Source organism: Manacus candei, unplaced genomic scaffold (assembly GCF_025592945.1).
Source record: "Manacus candei isolate 608988 ecotype Guabito, Panama unplaced genomic scaffold, ASM2559294v1 h1tg000601l, whole genome shotgun sequence".
Lineage (NCBI taxonomy): Eukaryota > Metazoa > Chordata > Aves > Passeriformes > Pipridae > Manacus > Manacus candei.
Genome location: NW_026138649.1, coordinates 1 through 23,501, shown reverse-complemented (window position 1 = coordinate 23,501; position 23,501 = coordinate 1). Strand labels below are relative to the sequence as shown.

General features: G+C 56.3%; 1 protein-coding gene across 1 annotated transcript; it reads left to right on the top strand.

Moving 5' to 3' along the window:
- Positions 1-13,326: 13,326 nt before the first annotated feature.
- Positions 13,327-22,067, top strand: LOC127466103 (mucin-19-like; the record flags this gene model as incomplete). Its single annotated transcript, XM_051776716.1, has 5 exons — positions 13,327-14,212; positions 18,363-18,646; positions 19,629-19,807; positions 19,909-19,996; positions 21,840-22,067. Coding segments are annotated over exons 1-5 (1,356 nt in total), but the record flags the coding sequence as incomplete, so codon positions are not given.
- Between the last annotated feature and the right edge of the window lie 1,434 nt (positions 22,068-23,501).

Here is a 23,501-nt window from a genome sequence, read left to right as displayed (position 1 = left end):
AATGGGGGGGGTTTTCCTCAGGGATGGGGTTGGGCGGATGGTGGGGAAGGAAAGGGATGGAATGGGATGGAAAGGGAAGGGAAGGTTTGGGAAGGGAAGGTTTGGGAAGGGAAGGGAAGGTTTGGGAAGGGAAGGGAAGGGAAGGGAAGGGAAGGGAAGGGAAGGGAAGGGAAGGGAAGGGAAGGGAAGGGAAGGGAAGGGAAGGGAAGGGAAGGGAAGGGAAGGGAAGGGAAGGGAAGGGAAGGGAAGGGAAGGGAAGGGAAGGTTTGGAAGGGAAGGGAAGGGAAGGGAAGGTTTGGGAAGGGAAGGGAAGGGAAGGTTTGGGAAGGGAAGGGAAGGGACAAGGGAAGGGAAGGAAGGGAAGGGAAGGGAAGGGAAGGGAAGGGAAGGGAAGGGAAGGGAAGGGAAGGGAAGGGAAGGGAAGGGAAGGGAAGGGAAGGGAAGGGATGTTTGGGGAAGTGGCAGCAAAGAGGGAAGAGGAACAGGAAGTGTGGGAATGGGGCTCCCGTCGGCCCCCAGAGATAAAAAGGGATGAAAAGGGGATTAAAAGGGATAAAAACGGAATAAAAAGGGATAAAAAGGGATTAAAGGGGATAAAAAGGGGATCAAAAGGGATAAAAAAGGTAAAAAGGGATAAAAAGGGATAAAAAAGGTAAAAAGGGGATTAAAAGGGATAAAAAGGGATAAAAAGGGGATAAAAAGGGAATAAAAAAGGGATAAAAAGGGATAGAAAGGGGATAAAAAAGGTAAAAAGGTGACTAAAAGGGATAAAAAGGGATAAAAAGTGGATAAAAAGGGGATAAAAAGGGATAAAAAGGGGATAAAAAGGGGATAAAAAGGGATAAAAGGGATAAAAAGGATACAGCCGGATAAATTAGGCTAAAAAGTGGATAAAAGGGCATAAAAAGGAGATAAAAAGGGGATAAAAGGGATAAAAAGGGATAAAAGATAAAAAGGGGATAAAAAAGGGGATAAAAGGGCATAACATGGGGATAAAAGGGGTAAAAAGAAGATAAAAAGGAGGATTAAAATGGGATAAAAAGGGGAAAAAGGGATAAAAAGGGGATAAAAGGGATAAAAAGGGGGAAAAAGGGGGGAAAAGAGAAAAACGGGGTAAAAAGGGGATAAAAAGGGATTAAAAAAGGGGTTAAATGGGGATAAAAAGGGATAAAAAAGGTAAAACGGGATAAAAACGGATAAAAAGGGATTAAAAGGGGATTAAAAGGGATAAAAAGGGGATTAAAAAAGGGATAAAAAAGGATGAAAGGGGATAAAAAAAGGGATAAAAATGGGATAAAATGGGTTAAAAAAGGGATAAAAAGCGGCATTAAAAAGGGATAAAAAAGGGATAAAAAGGGATAAAAAAAGGGATAAAAAGGGATAAAAAAAGGGATAAAAAGGGGATAAAAAGGGAGATAAAAGGGGGTAAAAAAGGAGATTAAAAGGGGATGAAAAAGGAATAAAAAGGGATTAAAGGGGGTTTAAAAGGGGATAAAAAAGGAGTTAAAAAGGGGATGAAAAAGGATAAAAAGGGGGATTAAAAGGGATAAAAATGGGATAAAAAAGGGGATTAAAAGGGATAAAAATGGGATAAAAAAGGGATAAAACCGGGATTACAAAGTTCTGGTGTCCCGGGAAAAGAGCGGCTCGAGGCTGGGAAAGGATTCCCGGCTCCAGGGGGAGGGTGGGAAAGAATTCCAGGGGGTTTTGGGAGGGGGAGTGTCCGGATTTATCCCCGGTTTTCTCCCGGGGTGGAGGATCCACATCCCGGCGGGATCGGGGTGGGAAGGAGGAGGGGGAGGAAGAGGAGGAGGAGGAGGAAAAGGGAGAGGAAGAGAAAGAGGAAGAGGGAGGAGGAGGAAAAGGAGGAGGAAAAGGAGGAGGAAGAGAAGGAGGAGGAAGAGGGAGAGGAAAAGGAGGAGGAGAAAGAGAAAGAGAGGGAGGAAGAGGAGAAGGAAAGGGAGGAAGATGAGAAGGAGGAAGGGAGGGAGGAAGAGAAGGAGGAAAAGGAGGAGGAAAAGGGGGGAAGAAGAGAAGGAGGAAGAGGGGGAGGAAAAGGAGGAAGAGAAAGAGAAAGAGGGGGAGGAAGGGAAAGAGGAAGAGGAGAAGGAGGAGGAGAAGGAGGAAGAGGAGGAGGAAGAGGGGCAGGAGGAAGAGAGGGAGGGAGAGGGGGAGGAAAAGGAGGAGGAAAAGGAGGAAAGGGAGAAGAAAAGGAGGAAAAGGGGAAACAAAAGAATGGGGAAAGGGGGGAGGAAAAGAAGGAAAGGGGGGGAGAGGAGAAGGAGGGAGGGAAGGAGGAAGAGGGGGAGGAGGAAGAGAGGGAGGAAAAGGAGGAGGAAAAGGACGAGAAGAAGGAAGAGGGGAAGGAAAAGGGAGAAGAGGGAGAGGAGGAAGAGAGGGAGGAAGAGGAGGAGGAAAGAGGGGAAGAGGAGGGGGAAGAGGGGGAGGAGGGAAAGGAGGAGGAAAGGGAGGAGAAGAAGGAAGAGGGGAAGGAAAAGGGAGAAGAGGGAGAGGAGGAAGAGAGGGAGGAAGAGGAGGAGGAAAGAGGGGAAGAGGAGAAGGAGGAAGAGGAGGAGGAGGAGGAGGAAAAGGAGGAGGAGGAGGGGGAGGAAAAGGGGGAAGAAGGAGGAGAAAAGGGGGAGGAAAAGGGGGAAGAGGAGAAGGAGGAAGAGGGGGAGGAAAAGAAGAAGGAAAAGGAGGAGGAAGAGAAAGAGGAAGAGGGAGAGGAAGAGGAAGAGGGAGAAGAGAAGGAGGAAAAGGAGGAGGAAAGGGGGGAAAAGGAGAAGGAGGAGGAGGGGCAGGAGGAAGAGGGGGAGGAAAAGGAGGAGGAAAAGGGGGGAAGAGGAGAAGGAGGAAGAGAAGGAGGAAGAGGGGGAGGAAGAGAAAGAGGAAGAGGGGGGGAACGAGAAAAAAGAAGAGAAGGAAGAAGAGGGGGAGGAAGAGAAGGATGAAAAGGAGGACAAAGGGAAGGAAGAAAAGGGGGAGGAAAAGAAGGAGGAAAGGGGGGAAGAGAAGGAGGAAGAGAAGGAGGAAGAGGGGGAGGAAAGGGGGAAGAGGAGGAGGAAGAGGAAGAAGACAGGGAGGAAAAGAAGGGTGAAAAGGAGGAAGAAGAGAAGGAGGAAAAGGAGGAGGAAAAGGGGGGAAGTGAAGGAAGAAAAGAAGGAGGAAGAAGGGGGGGGGAAAGGGGAGGGAAGATTCCAAGTGGGAATTCCCCCCTTCTCCGTCCCCAAATCCCGGGATTCTCACCCGGCTCTGCTCCATCAGGGAATGGGGAACGAGGGTGCTTTTTCCATGTGGGATAACAGCCATGGAAATCCCCCCAAACGAGCGGGATCCCCTCTGGAAGGGCAGAATTCCCTCTTTTCCCAGAGCTGGAGTGTTGGGAAGGGTGGGATAGAAAGCCAGGATGAGGCCACTGAGGATCATGTGGGTAATTAATGGGATAATTAATGGGATAATTAATGGGTTGATGGGATCAGGGTGGGCTGGGACCTGCTGAGGAACTTCCTGGAAGTTTGGGAAGGGGAATAAATCCTTGGGGGAGAATTCCAAGCTGATCTGGGGTGGATTTTTGCCCTGGGAAGTCCTTCCCACTTGGAATTCCAGGTTGGTGCCGGGAAGGGTTTGGGAAGGAGCTGCTTGTTGGCCCCTCCTGGGAATTTTTCTTCCTGGAAGGCCCAGCTGATCCTGGAATTCTGGAGGGATTGGGATGAGTGGGATGGGTGTGGAGAGCCCGGAGAGGTGATCCCCTCTGGAAGGGCAGAATTCCCTCTTTTCCCAGAGCTGGAGTGTTGGGAAGGGTGGGATAGAAAGCCAGGATGAGGCCACTGGGGATAATTAATTGGATAATTAATGGGATAATTAATGGGATAATTACTGGGATAATTAATGGGCTGATGGGCTCAGGGTGGGCTGGGACCTGCTGAGGAACTTCCTGGAAGTTTGGGAAGGGGAATGAATCCTTGGGGGAGAATTCCAAGCTGATCCCGGGGTGGATTTTTGCCCTGGGAAGTCCTTCCCACTTGGAATTCCAGGTTGGTGCCGGGAAGGGTTTGGGAAGGAGCTGCTTGTTGGCACTTCCTGGGAATTTTGTGCCTGGAAGGAAGAACTGAGCCTGGAATTTTGGAGGGATTGGGATGGCTGGGATGGGTGTGAAGAGCCAGGAGCAGGTGATCTCCTCTGGAAGGGCAGAATTCCCACTTTTCCCAGAGCTGGGGTGTTGGAAAAGGGGGGATAGAAAGCCAGGATGAGGCCACTGAGGAAAATATGGATAATTAATGGGATAATTAATGGGATAACTGGGATGAGTGGGATCGGTTTGAACGCCCCGATCCCGGTGCCGTGATTCCAACGCATCCCATTCCCGCTTCCCAGCTCCTTCCCAGGTTTTTTTTTCCCCCCTTCCCTCCCCCCCTTTCCCGGCACAAAGCGGCACCTCCGCGATTCCCGGGGGGTTGCCCTGGAAACCGGGAATTCTTAGCAACCGCTCCCAGCCCTCCCGGAGCGGCTCCCGCTGCCAAAGGGGGGGGGGGGGGGGGAAATCCTTGGGAATTTTGCTCCCGGGAAAGCCGTTCCCCTTCCCTTTATCCCGGGAAAAAGGGGGGATTTTTTTTCCCCGTCGGCATTCCATAAAACTGGAGCATCCCAAACATTCCCTGCTCCTAAAACTTCCCTCAGGGATTTTCTGACGCCTTTTCTGACACCTCCCACTCCCCCTTCCCCCCCAAAACCTGATTTTTGGGAGCTTTTCCAGCTTTTCCTTGTCCTGCAGCGGCGGAATGTGGGGTTGGGTTGGGAATTTTCCAAGGAAAAATCATTTTGCCGAGGGATAAGGACACAATGAAGTGTGGGAATTAATGGATGATCCAGGATTTGGGATCCTGGTGGCAAATCCTGGGATCAAAACCTGGGAATTTTCCCCTGGATGCGGCTTTGGGTTGGGAATTTCCCAGGAAAAACTCCCTGTGCTGAGGGATAAGGACATAATTAATTGTTGGGATGAAGGGATGATCCAGGATTTGGGATGGTGGGGGCAAATCCTGGGACCAAAACCCGGAAATTTTCCCCTGGGATGTGATTTGGGATGGAAATTTCCAAGGAAAAACCTCTGTGTCGAGGGATAAGGACACAATTAATTGTTGGAATTAATGGATGATCCAGGATTTGGGATCCTGGGGGCAAATCCTGTGCCTGGAACCCGGGAATTTTCCCCTGGATGTGGCTTTGGCTTGGGAATTTCCCAGGAAAAACTCCCTATGGGGAGGGATAAGGACATAATTAATTGTTGGATTTAAGGAATGATCCAGGATTTGGGATGGTGGGGGCAAATCCTGGGACCAAAACCCGGAAATTTTCCCCTGGGATGTGATTTGGGATGGAAATTTCCAAGGAAAAACCTCTGTGCCGAGGGATAAGGACACAATTAATTGTTGGAATTAATGGATGATCCAGGATTTGGGATCGTGGGGGCAAATCCTGTGCCCGAAACTTGGGAATTTTCCTCTGGATGAGGTTTGGGTTGGGAATTTCCAAGGAAAAACCCCGTGTGCCGAGGGATAAGGACACAATTAATTGTTGGGATGAAGGGATGATCCAGGATTTGGGATGGTGGGGGCAAATCCTGGGACCAAAACCCGGAAATTTTCCCCTGGGATGTGATTTGGGATGGAAATTTCCAAGGAAAAACCTCTGTGCCGAGGGATAAGGACACAATTAATTGTTGGAATTAATGGATGATCCAGGATTTGGGATCCTGGTGGCAAATCCTGTGATTGAAACCCGGGAATTTTCCCCTGGATGTGGCTTTGGCTTGGGAATTTCCCAGGAAAAACTCCCTGTGGGGAGGGATAAGGACATAATTAATTGCTGGGATGAAGGGATGATCCAGGATTTGGGATCGTGGCTCCTCTGCAGGGCTTTGGGATCTCCATCCCTTGTCGGGATGGGCTGGAAAAGGGCTTTGGGATCGTTTTGGATCCCAGCAGGAGATGGGGGGGGGGGTCTAAAAACGCTGCTCCAGGTGGGAATTGTTCCTTTCCTGGCCTCAAAAGTCCGGGATTTGGGATCTCGCAGAGCTGCTTTGGGATGGTTTTCCCCTCTGCAACCACGGGATTGATCCCAAAAAAAAAGCGGGATTCGGGCTCCCCGAGCCTCCCATCCCGGGATAAATCCATAGGGAGCCTCCCCACCCCCCCCGCATTCCACATTCCAGCACTTTGGGAGCCCTTTCCCGGGAAAAGCCGCGGCTGTTCCCGGTTCCCGGAGAGCCCCTTCCCTCCCTTCCCAGATGGTGCCGCCTCATCCCGGCCCTTCTCCGGGATAACGGGAACGGATCCTGAGTCATTCCTGGCCCTTCTCCAGGACAACGGGAACGGATCCTGAGTCATTCCCGGTCCTTCTCTGGGACAACGGGAACGGCGGGATCCGTTCCCTGCTCCTGAGTCATTCCCGGTCCTTTTCCAGGACAACGGGAACGGATCCTGAGTCATTCCCGGCCCTTCTCCGGGACAACGGGAACGGCGGGATCCGTTCCCTGCTCCTGAGTCATTCCCGGTCCTTTTCCAGGACAACGGGAACGGCGGGATCCGTTCCCTGCTCCTGAGTCATTCCCGGCCGTCCTGCTGCCGCGTGGGAGCCGCTCCAGAGGGGGGGAGAATTCCTTGGAAGTGCGGGAGGGGAGGCGGGATATGGGGGGAGAGGGGATGCAGGGGAGGGGGGAAGAGCGGGAAAGTGGGATAGAGGGGAGCTGGGATAGGGGAAGGGATGGGGATTAGGGGAAGGTGGGATGCAGGAGGAGATGGGATGAAGGGGGAGGTGGGAATTGGGGGGCTGGGAAGCAGGAATCAGTGGGAGGGAAGAGGAATGGGATGCAGGGGAGGTGGGATGGAGAAGCTGGGAATTAGGGGGAGATGGGATGCAGGAGAACTGGAATGTGAGAAGGGATGGGATGGAAGGGATGGGATGGAAGGGAAATGGGATGCAGGGGGAGGTGGGAACTGGGGAGGTGGGAATTGGGGAGCTGGGAAGCAGGAATCGATGGGAGGGAAGAGGAATGGGATGTAGGGGAGGTGGGATGGAGAAGCTGGGAATTAGGGGAAGATGGGATGCAGGGGGAGATGGGAATTAGGGGAAGATGGGATGCAGGAGGAGATGGGATGCAGGGAACTGGAATGTAAGAAGGGATGGGATGCAGGGGAGGTGGGATGGAAGGGAAATGGGAAGGTGAGGGAGATGGGATGCAGGGGGAGGTGGGAATTGGGGAGCTGGGAAGCAGGAATCAGTGGGAGGGAAGAGGAATGGGATGTGGGGGAGGTGGGATGGAGAAGATGGGAATTAGGGGGAGATGGGATGCAGGAGGAGATGGGAATTAGGGGGAGATGGGAATTAGGGGAAGATGGGATGCAGGAGGAGATGGGATGGAGAAGATGGGAATTAGGAGGAGATGGGAATTAGGAGGAGATGGGAATTAGGAGGAGATGGGAATTAGGAGGAGATGGGAATTAGGAGGAGATGGGATGCAGGAGGAGATGGGATGCAGGAGGAGATGGGATGCAGGAGGAGATGGGATGCAGGAGGAGATGGGATGCAGGAGGAGATGGGATGCAGGAGGAGATGGGATGCAGGAGGAGATGGGATGCAGGAGGAGATGGGATGCAGGAGGAGATGGGATGCAGGAGGAGATGGGATGCAGGAGGAGATGGGATGCAGGAGGAGATGGGATGCAGGAGGAGATGGGATGAAGGGGAACTGGAATGTAAATAGAGATGGGATGCAGGGGAGATTGGATGGAAGGGAAATGGGATGCAGGGGGAGCTGGGAATTGGGGAGCTGGGAAGCAGGAATTGATGGGAGGGAAGAGGAATGAGATGTAGGGGAGGTGGGATGGAGAAGCTGGGAATTAGGGGGAGATGGGGTGCAGGGGGAGATGGGAATTAGGGGAAGATGGGAATTAGGAGGAGATGGGAATTAGGGGAAGATGGGATGCAGGAGGAGATGGGATGCAGGGAACTGGAATGTAAGAAGGGATGGGATGCAGGGGAGGTGGGATGGAAGGGAAATGGGAAGGTGAGGGAGATGGGATGCAGGGGGAGGTGGGAATTGGGGAGCTGGGAAGCAGGAATGGGGTGCAGGAGGAGATGGGATGGAGAAGATGGGAATTAGGGGGAGATGGGATGCAGGAGGAGATGGGATGGAAGGGAAAAGGGATGCGGGGGGAGGTGGGAATTGGGGGGCTGGGAAGCAGGAATCAGTGGGAGGGAAGAGGAATGGGATGTGGGGGAGGTGGGATGGAGAAGCTGGGAATTAGGGGGAGATGGGATGCAGGAGGAGATGGGATGGAGAAGATGGGAATTAGGAGGAGATGGGAATTAGGAGGAGATGGGAATTAGGAGGAGATGGGATGCAGGAGGAGATGGGATGCAGGAGGAGATGGGATGCAGGAGGAGATGGGATGCAGGAGGAGATGGGATGCAGGAGGAGATGGGATGGAGGGGAACTGGAATGTAAATAGAGATGGGATGCAGGAGAGATGGGATGGAAGGGAAATGGGATGCAGGGGGAGCTGGGAATTGGGGAGCTGGGAAGCAGGAATTGATGGGAGGGAAGAGGAATGAGATGTAGGGGAGGTGGGATGGAGAAGCTGGGAATTAGGGGGAGATGGGGTGCAGGGGGAGATGGGAATTAGGGGAAGATGGGAATTAGGAGGAGATGGGAATTAGGGGAAGATGGGATGCAGGAGGAGATGGGATGCAGGGAACTGGAATGTAAGAAGGGATGGGATGCAGGGGAGGTGGGATGGAAGGGAAATGGGAAGGTGAGGGAGATGGGATGCAGGGGGAGGTGGGAATTGGGGAGCTGGGAAGCAGGAATGGGGTGCAGGAGGAGATGGGATGGAGAAGATGGGAATTAGGGGGAGATGGGATGCAGGAGGAGATGGGATGGAGAAGATGGGAATTAGGGGGAGATGGGATGCAGGAGGAGATGGGATGGAAGGGAAAAGGGATGTGGGGGGAGGTGGGAATTGGGGGGCTGGGAAGCAGGAATCAGTGGGAGGGAAGAGGAATGGGATGTGGGGGAGGTGGGATGGAGAAGCTGGGAATTAGGGGGAGATGGGATGCAGGAGGAGATGGGAATTAGGGGGAGATGGGAATTAGGGGAAGATGGGATGCAGGAGGAGATGGGATGGAGAAGATGGGAATTAGGAGGAGATGGGAATTAGGAGGAGATGGGAATTAGGAGGAGATGGGAATTAGGAGGAGATGGGAATTAGGAGGAGATGGGATGCAGGAGGAGATGGGATGCAGGAGGAGATGGGATGCAGGAGGAGATGGGATGCAGGAGGAGATGGGATGGAGGGGAACTGGAATGTAAATAGAGATGGGATGCAGGAGAGATGGGATGGAAGGGAAATGGGATGCAGGGGGAGCTGGGAATTGGGGAGCTGGGAAGCAGGAATTGATGGGAGGGAAGAGGAATGAGATGTAGGGGAGGTGGGATGGAGAAGCTGGGAATTAGGGGGAGATGGGGTGCAGGGGGAGATGGGAATTAGGGGAAGATGGGATGCAGGGGGAGATGGGAATTAGGGGAAGATGGGATGCAGGAGGAGATGGGATGCAGGGAACTGGAATGTAAGAAGGGATGGGATGCAGGGGAGGTGGGATGGAAGGGAAATGGGAAGCTGAAGGAGATGGGATGCAGGGGGAGGTGGGAATTGGGGAGTTGGGAAGCAGGAATGGGGTGCAGGAGGAGATGGGATGGGGAAGATGGGAATTAGGGGGAGATGGGATGCAGGAGGAGGTGGGATGGAAGGGAAAAGGGATGTGGGGGGAGGTGGGAATTGGGGAGCTGGGAAGCAGGAATCAGTGGGAGGGAAGAGGAATGGGATGTGGGGGAGGTGGGATGGAGAAGATGGGAATTAGGGGCAGATGGGATGCAGGAGGAGATGGGATGCAGGGAACTGGAATGTAAGAAGGGATGGGATGCAGGAGAGATTGGATGGAAGGGAAATGGGATGCAGGGGGAGCTGGGAATTGGGGAGCTGGGAAGCAGGAATCGATGGGAGGGAAGAGGAATGGGATGCAGGAGGAGATGGGATGGAGGGGAACTGGAATGTAAGAAGGGATGGGATGCAGGGGCCATGGGATGGAAGGAAAATGGGATGCAGGAGGAGATGGGAATTGGGGAGCTGGGAATTGGGGGGCTGGGAAGCAGAAATCAGTGGGAGGGAAGAGGAATGGGATGCAGGGGAGGTGGGATGGAGAAGCTGGGAATTAGGGGGAGATGGGATGCAGGAGAACTGGAATGTGAGAAGGGATGGGATGGAAGGGATGGGATGGAAGGGGAATGGGATGCAGGGGGAGGTGGGAACTGGGGAGGTGGGAATTGGGGATCTGGGAAGCAGGAATCGATGGGAGGGAAGAGGAATGGGATGTAGGGGAGGTGGGATGGAGAAGCTGGGAATTAGGGGAAGATGGGATGCAGGGGGAGATGGGAATTAGGGGAAGATGGGATGCAGGAGGAGATGGGATGGAGAAGATGGGAATTAGGAGGAGATGGGAATTAGGAGGAGATGGGAATTAGGAGGAGATGGGATGCAGGAGGAGATGGGATGCAGGAGGAGATGGGATGCAGGAGGAGATGGGATGCAGGAGGAGATGGGATGCAGGAGGAGATGGGATGCAGGAGGAGATGGGATGGAGGGGAACTGGAATGTAAATAGAGATGGGATGCAGGAGAGATGGGATGGAAGGGAAATGGGATGCAGGGGGAGCTGGGAATTGGGGAGCTGGGAAGCAGGAATTGATAGGAGGGAAGAGGAATGACATGTAGGGGAGGTGGGATGGAGAAGCTGGGAATTAGGGGGAGATGGGGTGCAGGGGGAGATGGGAATTAGGGGAAGATGGGAATTAGGAGGAGATGTGAATTAGGGGAAGATGGGATGCAGGAGGAGATGGGATGCAGGGAACTGGAATGTAAGAAGGGATGGGATGCAGGGGAGGTGGGATGGAAGGGAAATGGGAAGGTGAGGGAGATGGGATGCAGGGGGAGGTGGGAATTGGGGAGCTGGGAAGCAGGAATGGGGTGCAGGAGGAGATGGGATGGGGAAGATGGGAATTAGGGGGAGATGGGATGCAGGAGGAGGTGGGATGGAAGGGAAAAGGGATGTGGGGGGAGGTGGGAATTGGGGAGCTGGGAAGCAGGAATCAGTGGGAGGGAAGAGGAATGGGATGTGGGGGAGGTGGGATGGAGAAGCTGGGAATTAGGGGAAGATGGGATGCAGGAGGAGATGGGATGCAGGGAACTGGAATGTAAGAAGGGATGGGATGCAGGAGAGATTGGATGGAAGGGAAATGGGATGCAGGGGGAGCTGGGAATTGGGGAGCTGGGAAGCAGGAATTGATGGGAGGGAAGAGGAATGGGATGCAGGAGGAGATGGGATGGAGGGGAACTGGAATGTAAGAAGGGATGGGATGCAGGGGCCATGGGATGGAAGGAAAATGGGATGCAGGAGGAGATGGGAATTGGGGAGCTGGGAATTGGGGGGCTGGGAAGCAGGAATCGATGGGAGAGAAGAGGAATGGGATGTAGGGGAGGTGGAATGGAGAAGCTGGGAATTAGGGGAAGGTGGGAAGCAGGAGGAGATGGGATGTAGGAGCAGATGGGAATTAGGGGAAGATGGGAATTAGGGGAAGGTGGGAATTAGGGGAAGGTGGGAAGCAGGAGGAGATGGGATGTAGGATCGATGGGATGCAGGTCCACGCCCATCCTCGCCCCCAGGCCCACCCCCACCAACGTTTTCCCAGACTGGAAAAGGGGGAATGCCGGCCTGGAGAGGGGAATAACCCCCAGGAGACAGGATTTGGGGGGTGTCCCACCTGGAGCCAGATCGACACAAACCCGTCGGGATTTGGGGACCTCCAAGGAATCCCAGGAATGCTTTTGGGATCCTGGGAACGGGGAGGGTGTTTTGGGGTCCCTTGGCAGCGGGGTCGGCCCCTCCAGCCCCCTCCCTGCCCCCCCTTTCCCGAGGGTTCCGGAAAAGGAACTTCCTTTTCACTTCCTTCTCTTTGCGACACCCGCCTTTCCTCCCCCGGGGGCGTCACGTGGGGCGGGGGGGGGGGGCCTCACATCCCCCCAAAATCCCCAAAATCCCCAAAATCCCTCTCCCTGTGCCCCTGGCACGGCTGCTCCGGCCCCCCTTGGAGCGCCCTCCCCTCCCCCTTTGGATTGGGAAAGGTGGGAAAAGCTGGGATAGGGTTGGGTCCCACAGACCCCACGGAGGGGGGAGTTTCTGGGGGGGCAGATCCCAAATCCGGGATCCCAAATCCGGGCTCGCCGCTCCCGGGGCTGCTGGGGATGGGGGTGAAGTGGTGGATGGGAGAGCTGGGAATGGCCAGGCTGGAGAAGGGAAGGATCCCGGGAGAGCTTGGAGCACATTCCAGAGCCTGAAGGGGCTCCAGGAGAGCTGGAGAGGGACTGGGGATGAGGGCCTGGAATGCCAGGCCCCAGGGAATGGATCCCAGTGGGAAAGGGGAGATTTGGGGGGGAGATTGGGAAGGGATTCCTGGCTGGGAGGGTGGGGAGGGGCTGGTCTGGAATTCCCAGAGAAGCTGTGGCTGCCCCTGGATCCCTGGCAGTGTCCAAGGCCGGGCTGGATCCCCTGGGATGTTGGGAAGTGTCCCTGCCCATGGAATGGGATGGGATTTAAGGGCCCTTCCCACCCAACCCATCCCATGACTCTGCTCAGCTCCCTCTGGATGATCCCTTGGGAGTCTCCCACCCCCACTCCCAGTTTTCTGGTGGAAAACTCGCTGATTTGCGGGGGGGCAAAACAGGCCGGGAATGTGCTGCTGGTGCCCGGCAGGGAAGAGCCTGTTCCCAGCCTGTTCCCATTCCCAGCTTGTTCCCAGCCTGTTCCCAGCCCGTTTCCCGGGGAACCGGAGCCGTGAGTCACTGGAATACCTGCGTGGAGCAGGAGCTCTCCCTGCTGGGCGCTTCCCTTCGGGAATGGGACTCGGGCAGGGCCGAGATTCCCGCTCCCGGGGCTTCGTTTTTCCTTGGAATGCGCCGCGATCCCGCTCGGCCGGCGCGCGGGGAAAAGGACGGGAATGATCCCGGTCTGGATATCCCGGGAGCCGGAGTGAGGGGCTGGGGGATCCCGCGGGAAGCTCCAGACCCTCCGGGACGGCCGGGGTAAGTCCCAGCTCCCGGTTATTCCCATTCACAGCTTCCCAAAAACATCCGATTCCCACTTTGGGGCCATCCCAGCGCTCAGCGGGGCCGGGATTTGGGATTTGGATGGGACAGGGAACGATTCCAGCCGCTCTTTTTCCATCCCGCATCCACACCGGGAGCATCCCGAGCGCTCAGGGGACTTTTCCCAGACTTTTCCCGGAGTTTTCCCAATGCTGGGACCCCTTTGGTGCCATCCCACCCCTCATCGGGGCCGGGATTTGGGGTTTGGAGGGGTCAGGGGGGCGATTCCAGCCGCTCCTTTTCCTTCCCTCATCCCCCTCTCCATACCGGGAGCATCCCGAAGGCTCAGGGGACTTTTCCCAGACTTTTCCCAGCGGTGGGACCGCTTTGGTGCCATCCCAGCCCTCAGCGGGACCGGGATTTGGGGTTTGGAGGGTCAGGATGCGATTCCAGCCGCTCCTTTTCCTTCCCGCATCCACACCGGGATCATCCCGAGCGCTCAGGGGACTTTTCCCGGAATTCTCCCAGAGTTTTTCCAGCGGTGGGACCACTCTGGGACCATCCCACCCCTCAGCGAGGCCGGGATTTGGGGTCTGGAGGGATCAGGGGGGCGATTCCAGCCGCTCCTTTTCCTTCCCTCATCCCCCTCTCCCTACCGGGAGCATCCCGAGCGCTCAGGGCAGTTTTCCCAGACTTTTCCCAGAGTATTCCCAGCGGTGGGACCACTCTGGGACCATCCCAGCACTCATCGGGGCCGGGATTTGGGGTTTGGATGGATCAGGGGGACGATTCCAGCCGCTCCTTTTCCTTCCCTCATCCCCCTCTCCGCACCGGGAGCATCCCGAGCGTTGCCGGACGACTCTTTTCCCGGCTTTTCCCGGCTCTTTTCCCGGCTTTTCCCGGCTTTTCCGGGTGCTGGGCGCTGCCACCTCATGCAAAAAATCCCTTCTGCGCACCCCGGAAGCGCCGGGGACAGACGCGGGGACAGACGCGGGGACAGACGCGGGGACACCTCCCCGTGAGTTCCTTTTCCCTCCTTTTTCCCGGGAATTTTTCCCCCCTCGGTGGGATCCAACCCCTTCACCTGCCGGAATCGGGGAATCCCAGGGAATTCCAGAGGGAGGGGCCACCAAAGTGCCACCAAAGTGCCCCCAAAGTGCCCCCGAGGGGTGTCCGGGGTGGGGGGGGGGGCAGCGCCGGAGGGGGAGGGAAAAGGGGAGGGGAAAAGGGGGGAGGGCACCGGGATTTTTCCAAGAGTTTTGGAGGCGACGGGAGAAACTTCCCGGTGGCGGGAGACACCCCCCACCCCCCAGGGGGACATTTTTGGGGACATTTTTGGGGTGTCCCCCGCGGGAAAAGGGGGGGTCGGAGGGGTCCCGAAGGGACACGGGAAGGGGGAAGAGCAGGAAGGGGGGAGGGCAAGGGGGGAGGGCACCGGGATTTTTCCAAGAGTTTTGGAGGCAACGGGAGAAACTTCCCGGTGCCGGGAGACACCCCCCCTCTCAGGGGACATTTGGGGACATTTTTGGGGTGCCCCCCGCGGGAGCAGGAAGGGGATGTTGGGGCCGGGGGAGGCCTTGCGAGGTCTCGCTTTCGTTTCGCGGCTGTTCCGGCTCTCGGGGGGACGTTTTTGGGGACATTTGGGGACGTTTTTGGGGACATTTGGGGTATTTGGGACATTTTTGGGGTGTCCCCCGCGGGAAAAGGGGGGACGGGGGGGTTCCGAAGGGGCACGGGAAGGGGGAAGAGCAGGGAGAGGATTTTGGGGATGGGGGCGACGTTTCGAGGTCTCGCTTTCGTTTCGCGGCTGTTCCGGCTCTTGGAGGGACATTTGGGACATTTTTGGGGACATTTGGGGACATTTTTGGGGTGTCCCCCGCGGGAAAAGGGGGGATTTTGGGAGGGTCTCACTGACCCCCTGGGGGTGTCAAGGTTCATTTTTACCTATTTAATTAAAAATATCTTTATTTTAGTGACTTTTGGGAGGGTCTCACTGACCCCCAGAGGTGTCCGGGTTTGAGTTTTAAATATTTAATTAAAAATATCTTTATTTTAGTGATTTCTGGGAGGGTCTCACTGACCCCCAGGAGTGTCCGGGTTTGGTTTCTTAATTATTTAATTAAAAATATCTTTATTATAGGAATATTCTGGGAGGGTCTCACTGACCCCCAAAGGTGTCAAGGTTCATTTTTTTAAACTATTTAATTAAAAATATCTTTATTTTATTGATTTCTGGGAGGGTCTCACTGACCCCCAGAGGTGTCCGGGTTTGAGTTTTAAATACTTAATTAAAAATATCTTTATTTTAGGGATTTCTGGGAGGGTCTCACTGACCCCCAGAGGTGTCTGGGTTTGAGTTTTAATTATTTCATTAAAAATATCTTTATTTTAATGATTTCCCTCTGACTCCCAGAAGTGTCAGCGTTTGATATTTTAATTATTTAATTAAAAAATATCTTAATTTCAGTGAGTTTTGGGAGGGTCAGGGTTCTTTTCTTTACCTATTTAATTAAAAATATCTTTGTTTTAGATGTTTCTGGGAGGGTCTCACTGACCCCCAGGGATGTCAGGGTTTGTTTTTTTAATTATTTAATTAAAATTATCTTTATTTTAGGGACTTCTCTCTGACCTCCAGAGGCGTCAGGGCTCATATTTACCAAATTAATTAAAAAATATCTTTATTTTAGATATTTCTGGGAGGCTCTCACTGACCCCCAGGGGTATCAGGCTTTGAGTTTTAATTATTTAATTAAAAATATCTTTATTTTAGGGATTTTTTGGGAGGGTCTCACTGATCCCCAGAGGTGTCAAGGTTCATTTTTTTGACTATTTAATTAAAAATATCTTTATTTTAGATATTTTTGGGAGGGTCTCACTGACCCCCAGAGGTGTCCGGGTTTGGTTTCTTAATTATTTAAATAAAAATATCTTTATTTTAGTGATTTCTGGGAGGGTCTCACTGACCCCCAAAGGTGTCAAGATTCTTTTTTTACCTATTTAATTACAAATATCTTTATTTTATTGATTTCTGGGAGGGTCTCTCTGACCCCCCCGAGGTAGCCCCGAGGTGGCCCCGGGGCGGTTGGGACAGGATGTGGTTGTCGCAAGGGGCTCCTTGAGCAAGAGGGGAAAAAAAAACCCCAAAACCCCCAAAAAGTGTCGGGGGGGGGGGGAGGGGGAAACTCAGAACTCGTCCCGATCCATGGGCTGGGAACGGATCCTGATCCATGGGCAGGGAGAGATCCCGATCCATGGGCAGGGAATGGATCCCACCGTCTGCTTTCCCACTGGGATCCATTCCCTGGGGCCTGGCATTCCAGGCCCTCATCCCCAGTCCCTCTCCAGCTCTCCTGGAGCCCCTTCAGCCTCTGGAATGTGCTCCAAGCTCTCCCGGGATCCTTCCCTTCTCCAGCCTGGCCATTCCCAGCTCTCCCAGCCTGGAGCCAGAGCCTGCCATTGGATCCATCCCCAGCCCAGCTCCTCCCTGGGAAGGAGTTCCGGGAACAAGGGGGTTCCCTGGGAATCTCGGCACTCAGGGAAGGGTCTCCCTTCCCCTTTCCTGCCTTTTCCATCCCCACATTCCAGAAAAATCCCTCTGAGTGGATTCTGAGTGTCCTTTATCCTGGAATCAGGGAATGGTTTGGGTGGGAAGAGATTTTAAATCCCATCCCATTCCATGTTCAGGGACACCTCCCGCTATCCCAGGGAATCCAACCCGGCCTTGGACAATCCTGGGGATCCAGGGGCAGCCACAGCTTCTCTGGGAATTCCAGCCCAGCCCCTCCCCACCCTCCCAGCCAGGAATCCCTTCCCAATCTCCCCCCCAAATCTCCCCTTTCCCACTGGGATCCATTCCCTGGGGCCTGGCATTCCAGGCCCTCATCCCCAGTCCCTCTCCAGCTCTCCTGGAGCCCCTTCAGGCTCTGGAATGTGCTCCAAGCTCTCCCGGGATCCTTCCCTTCTCCATCTGGCCATTCCCAGCTCTCCCAGCCTGGCTCCAGAGGTTCTCCAGCCCTGGGAGCCGCTCCGGGGCCTCCTCTGGAATCGCTCCCGTCTCCGGCAGCTCCCGGTTGGATTAATCAGTAACTCGGGGCCCGGGCTCGGATCCAGCGGGAGAACTCCCACATTCCAGAGGCTCCCTCACCCCCCCACCTTTGCTCCTGGGCCAGGCCTGCCCGGGCTCAGCCTGGCCCTGTGTCCGGAGGGGTGGGAAGGGGAGAATTTGGGATCCCCCGGGATCATCCCAGGCCCACATTCCCCCTTCCCGTGTTTTTCCCGGGCAGAGGGAGAGCCGGAGCCACTTCCCCCCTCAACACCCCGGGCTCAAGTGATGGGTTTTTTAAACAGATTTGGGGCTTTTTTTTTCCCTCTAAAATGGAAAAGTGAATGGATATAAATCGGGATTTGGGGAGGGGGGACACAGGTGTTGCTCTGGAGGTGTTGGAGACACAGGTGTTGCTCTGGAGGTGACAAGGACACAGATATTGCTCTGGAGGTGACAAGGTGACAGGTGTTGGTCTGGAGGTGACAAGGACACAGAGCTGTTACTCCGGAGTTGTTGGGGACATCCCTGTGGAGGAGTTGGGCACATCCCTTTAAAGGATTTGGGGACATCCCTGTGGAGGAGTTGGGCACATCCCTTTAAAGGATTTGGGGACATCCTTCTGGAGGAGTTGGGAACATCCCTGTGAAGGATTTGGGGACATCCCTGTGAAGGTGCTGGGCACATCCCTTTAAAGGATTTGGGGACATCCTTCTGGAGGAGTTGGGGACATCCGTTTAAAGGATTTGGGGACATCCCTTTAAAGGATTTGGGGTCATCCTTCCGGAGGAGTTTGGGACATCCGTTTAAAGGATTTGGGGACATCCCTGTGGAGGAGTTGGGGGACATCCTTTGTCACACTCTCTTTACTTTCTCTCTCTACCTCCCCCCTTTTCCCTTCCCTTCCCTTCCCTTCCCTTCCCTTCCCTTCCCTTCCCTTCCCTTCCCTTCCCTTCCCTTCCCTTCCCTTCCCTTCCCTTCCCTTCCCTTCCCTTCCCTTCCCTTCCCTTCCCTTCCCTTCCCTTCCCTTCCCTTCCCTCTTCCCTTCCCTTCCCTTCCCTTCCCTTCCCTTCCCTTCCCTTCCCAAACCTTCCCTTCCCATCCCATCCCCTCCATCCCCTCCCAGTTCCAGGATGTTCCATCCCTAGCGCTCCGGCCGTGCTCAGGATGTCGGCCCTTCCCGAGCCGTCGGGAAGCGGCTCCGGCCGCGGCGTCTCCCCGGACTCGGATCCCTGGGCGGGAACGGGCCCGGGGCCGGGAATGGAGGCGGGAACGGGCCCGGAGGCGTCCAAGGAGGAGCGGGAGGAGCAGGAGGAGACGCGGATCCTCAAGGTTTGCTTCTACAGCAACAGCTTCAACATGGGCAAGAACTTCAAGCTGGTCAAGTGCGCCGTGAGCACCGAGATCCGGGTGCGTGGGGCCGGGAACGGGCCGGAATTCGGGATGGGATTGCGGGATTGGGCTCTTTCAACGGTGTTTCCAGTGGAGCAGGAGTTCCCAGAGCTCCCTGGGTTGGGAATGTGGGGCTTTTCCTTCCTGGAGAGGTGGGTCTGGGCTGGGAATGTGGGACTTTTCCTTCATGGGAATGTGGGACTTTTCATTCATGGAAATGTGGGACTTTTCCAACGTGGGAATGTGGGACTTTTCCATCCTGGGAATGTGGGACTTTTCCTTCATGGGAATGTGGGACTTTTCCATTGTGGAGAGGTGGCTCTGGGCTGGGAATGTGGGACTTTTCCATCCTTGAAAGGGGGTTCTGGACTGGGAATGTGGGGCTTTTCCATCCTGGAAAGGTGACTCTGGGCTCGGAATGTGGGACTTTTCCTTCATGGAAATGTGGGACTTTTCCATCCTGGAAAGGTGGGTCTAGGCTGGGAATGTGGGACTTTTCCATCCTGGAAAGGTGGCTCTGGACTGGGAATGTGGGACTTTTCCTTCATGAGAATGTGGGACTTTTCCATCCTGGAAAGGTGGCTCTGGGCTGGGAATGTGGGACTTTTCCTTCATGGGAATGTGGGACTTTTCCAACGTGAGAATGTGGGACTTTTCCATCCTGGAAAGGTGGCTCTGGACTGGGAATGTGGTGCCTAAAAGGGGCTCCAGGAGAGCTGGAGAGGGACTGGGGATGAGGGCCTGGAATGCCAGGCCCCAGGGAATGGATCCCAGTGGGAAAGGGGAGATTTGGGGGGGAGATTGGGAAGGGATTCCTGGCTGGGAGGGTGGGGAGGGGCTGGGCTGGAATTCCCAGAGAAGCTGTGGCTGCCCCTGGATCCCTGGCAGTGTCCAAGGCCGGGTTGGATCCCCTGGGACAGCAGGAGGTGCCGGGGTTGGGCCGGGATGAGCTTTAGGGTCCCTTCCCACCCCACCCATCCCGTGCTCGCCGTCCCCTCAGGAGGTGATCCGCTCGATCCTGCTGAGCGGTCGGATCGGGCCGGACATCCGGCTGTCCCGGTGCTACGGACTGAGGCTCAAACACGTCAAATCCGACGAGGTCCATTGGCTGCACCCGGAGCTGACGGTGGGAGAGGTGCAGGACAGGTACGAGTGTCTGCACCTGGAGGCCGAGTGGAGGTAGGAGACACCCCTGCACCCCAAAAATCCGCCTGGAATTGCCCCCCCTGGGATAGGGAAGGACACGGAACGAGGGGGTTTGGCGGCTCTGCTGCTTCCAGGTACGACCTGCAGATCCGGTACCTTCCCGAGGATTTCCTGGAGCGCTTCCAGGAGGACAGGACCACCCTGCTCTACTTCTACCAGCAGGTCCGGGGGGGGATCCAGGGGATCCTCCTGTCCCACCCAGCCCCAAATCCCTCCTCTCCGGTCCCAAAAATGGGATTCCCCAGAGCCCCCAGGGTTTGTCACCCCAGAGTTTGTCACCCCAGAGCTCCCAGGGTTTGTCACCCCAGAGCCCTGAGGGTTTGTCACCCAGAGCCCTCCCTGTCACCCTCCCTGTCACCTTCCCTGTCACCCTCCCTGTCACCTTCCCTGCCACCATCCCTGTCACCCTCCCCTGTCACCCTTCCCTGTCACCCTCCCTGTCACCTTCCCTGTCACCCTCCCTGTCACCCTCCCCTGTCACCCTCCCTGTCACTCTCCCCTGTCACCATCCCTGTCACCTTCCCTGTCACCCTCCCCTGTCACCTTCCCTGCCACCATCCCCTGTCACCTTCCCTGTCACCCTCCCCTGCCACCATCCCTGTCACCCTCCCCTGTCACCATCCCTGTCACCTTCCCTGTCACCCTCCCTGCACCCTCCCTGTCACCACCCCTGTCACCTTCCCTGTCACCCTCCCTGCCACCATCCCCTGCCACCATCCCCTGTCACCTTCCCTGCCACCATCCCTGTCACCATCCCTGTCACCATCCCTGTCACCCTCCCTGTCACCCTCCCCTGTCACCCTCCCTGTCACTCTCCCCTGTCACCATCCCTATCACCTTCCCTGCCACCATCCCTGTCACCTTCCCTGTCACCCTTCCCTGCCACCATCCCTGTCACCTTCCCTGTCACCTTCCCTGCCACCATCCCCTGTCACCTTCCCTGCCACCATCCCTGTCACCCTCCCCTGTCACCATCCCTGTCACCCTCCCCTGTCACTCCCTCTCACCCTCCCCGTGTCCCTTCCCTGTCACCTTCCCTGCCACCCTCCCTGTCACCTTCCCTGCCACCCTCCCTGTCACTCCCTGTCACCCTCCCCTGTCACTCCCTGTCACCCTTCCCTGTCACCCTCCCCCTGTCCCTTCCCTGTCACCTTCCCTGTCACCTTCCCTGTCACCCTTCCCTGTCACTCCCTGTCACCATCCCTATCACCCTCCCCTGTCACCATCCCTGTCACCCTCCCTGTCACTCCTTCACCACCCCGTGTCCCCTCTGTCCCCTTCCCTGTATCCCGGGGTGTCCCTGCCCATGTCCCCGCTCTCCCTACTCATGTCCCCGCTGTCCTTGCTGTCCCCTCTGTCCCTTCCCCGTGTCCCTGCTGTCCCTTCCCCTGTCCCCTCTGTCCCTTCCCACGTCCCTGCTGTCCCCGCCCGTGTCCCTTCTGTCCCCTTCCCCGTGTCCTCTCTGTCCCTGCCCATGTCCCCTCTGTCCCTGCCCGTGTCCGCTCTGTCCCTTCCCCATGTCCCCGCTGTCCCTGCTCATGTCCCTGCTGTCCCCTCTGTCCCTGCCCCGTGTCCCCTCTGTCCCTTCCCCGTGTCCCTGCTCTCCCTGCCCGTGTCCCGGGGTGTCCCTGCCCATGTCCCTGCTGTCCCCGCTGTCCCCTGACGGTGTCCCCACTGTCCCTACCCATGTCCCCGCTCTCCCTACTCGTGTCCCCGCTGTCCCTGCTGTCCCCACTGTCCCCACTGTCCTCGCTGTCCCCTCTGTCCCTTCCCCTGTCCCCTCTGTCCCTTCCCCTGTCCCCTCTGTCCCTGCCCATGTCCCCTCTGTCCCTGCCCATGTCCCTGCTGTCCCTACCCGTGTCCCCGCTGTCCCTGCCCATGTCCCCACGATCCCTGCCCATGTCCCCGCTGTCCCTGCCCGTGTCCCGGGGTGTCCCTGCCCGTGTCCCTGCTGTCCCCGCTGTCCCCTGACAGTGTCCCCTTGTCCCTGACGGTGTCCCCTCAGCTCCGCAGTGAGTACATGCAGAACTACGCCAGCAAGGTGAGCGAGGGCATGGCCCTGCAGCTCGGCTGCCTCGAGCTCAGGTACGGCCCCTGGCCCCAAATGTCCCCCCCGTGTCCCCCCATGTCCCTCCATCCCTCTGTCCCCTGCCACGTCCGTCCCTCTGCGTCCCTTCGTGTCCCTCTGTCCCTCAGTGTCTCCTTCCCTCCATCCCTCTGTGCAACCCCCCAGGTACATCCCTCCATCCCCTCTGTCCCCTCTGTCCCTCTGTCCCTCTGTCCCCATGTCCCTCCATTCCATCCCTCTGTCACACCCACCCCCCCCCGCCAGGTACATCCCTCCTGTCCCCTTTGTCCTTCTGTCCCCCTGTCCCTCCTTCCCTCTATCCCTCTATCCCCCCCCAGGTACGTCCCTCCTGTCCCTTCCTGTCCCCTCTGTCCCTCTGTCCCCTCCCAAGTATGTCCCTGTGCCCCTCTGTCCCCTCCCAGGTCTGTCCCTGTCCCTGTGTCCCCTCCCAGGTCTGTCCCTGTGTCCCTCTGTCCCCTCTGTCCCCTCCCAGGTCTGTCACTGTGTCCCCTCCCAGGTGTGTCCCTGTGTCCCTCTGTCCCCTCCCAGGTGTGTCTCTGTCCCTGTGTCCCCTCCCAGGTGTGTCCCTGTGTCCCTCTGTCCCTGTGGGAGGGCAGGGGAGGGCTCTGGGACCGGGACCTGGGGACAGGAGGGATCGTCCCGCTCTGCCAGAGGTGGCAGGGGGACAGGAGGGGACAGGGGGCCCTGTCTGATGGCCCTGTCCTGGGACACCCCTATCCCTGTTTGATGTCCCTGCGTGATGTCCCTGTCCTGGGGACACCCCTGTCCCTGTGTGATGTCCCTGTGTGATGTCCCTGTCCCTGTCCCTGTCCCTGTGTGATGTCCCTGTCCCTATCCCTGTGTGATATCCCTGTCCCTGTCGCTGTCCCTGTCCCTGTGTGATGTCCCTGTGTAACGTCCCTGTCCCTGTCCCTGTCCCTGTGTGATGTCCCTGTCACTGTCCCTGTCCCTGTCCCTGTGTGATGTCCCTGTCCCTGTGTGATGTCCCTGTCCCTGTCTCTGTCCCTGTCCCTGTGTGATGTCCCTGTCTCTGTGTGATATCCCTGTCCCTGTGTGATATCCCTGTCCCTGTGTGATGTCCCTGTCTCTGTGTGATATCCCTGTCCCTGTGTGATATCCCTGTCCCTGTGTGATGTCCCTGTCCCTGTCTCTGTCCCTGTCCCTGTGTGCTGTCCCTGTCCCTGTCCCTGTCCCTGTGTGATATCCCTGTCCCTGTGTGCTGTCCCTGTGTGATGTCCCTGTCCCCATCCCTGTCCCTGTCTCTGTCCCTGTCCCTGTGTGCTGTCCCTGTGTGATGTCCCTGTCCCTGTCCCTGTCCCTGTCTCTGTCCCTGTCCCTGTGTGATGTCCCTGTCCCTGTCTCTGTCCCTGTCCCTGTGTGCTGTCCCTGTCCCTGTGTGCTGTCCCTGTCCCTGTCCCTGTCCCTGTGTGATATCCCTGTCCCTGTGTGATGTCCCTGTGTGATGTCCCTGTCCCCATCCCTGTCCCTGTCTCTGTCCCTGTCCCTGTGTGATGTCCCTGTGTGATGTCCCTGTCCCTGTCCCTGTGTGATGTCCCTGTCCCCATCCCTGTCCCTGTC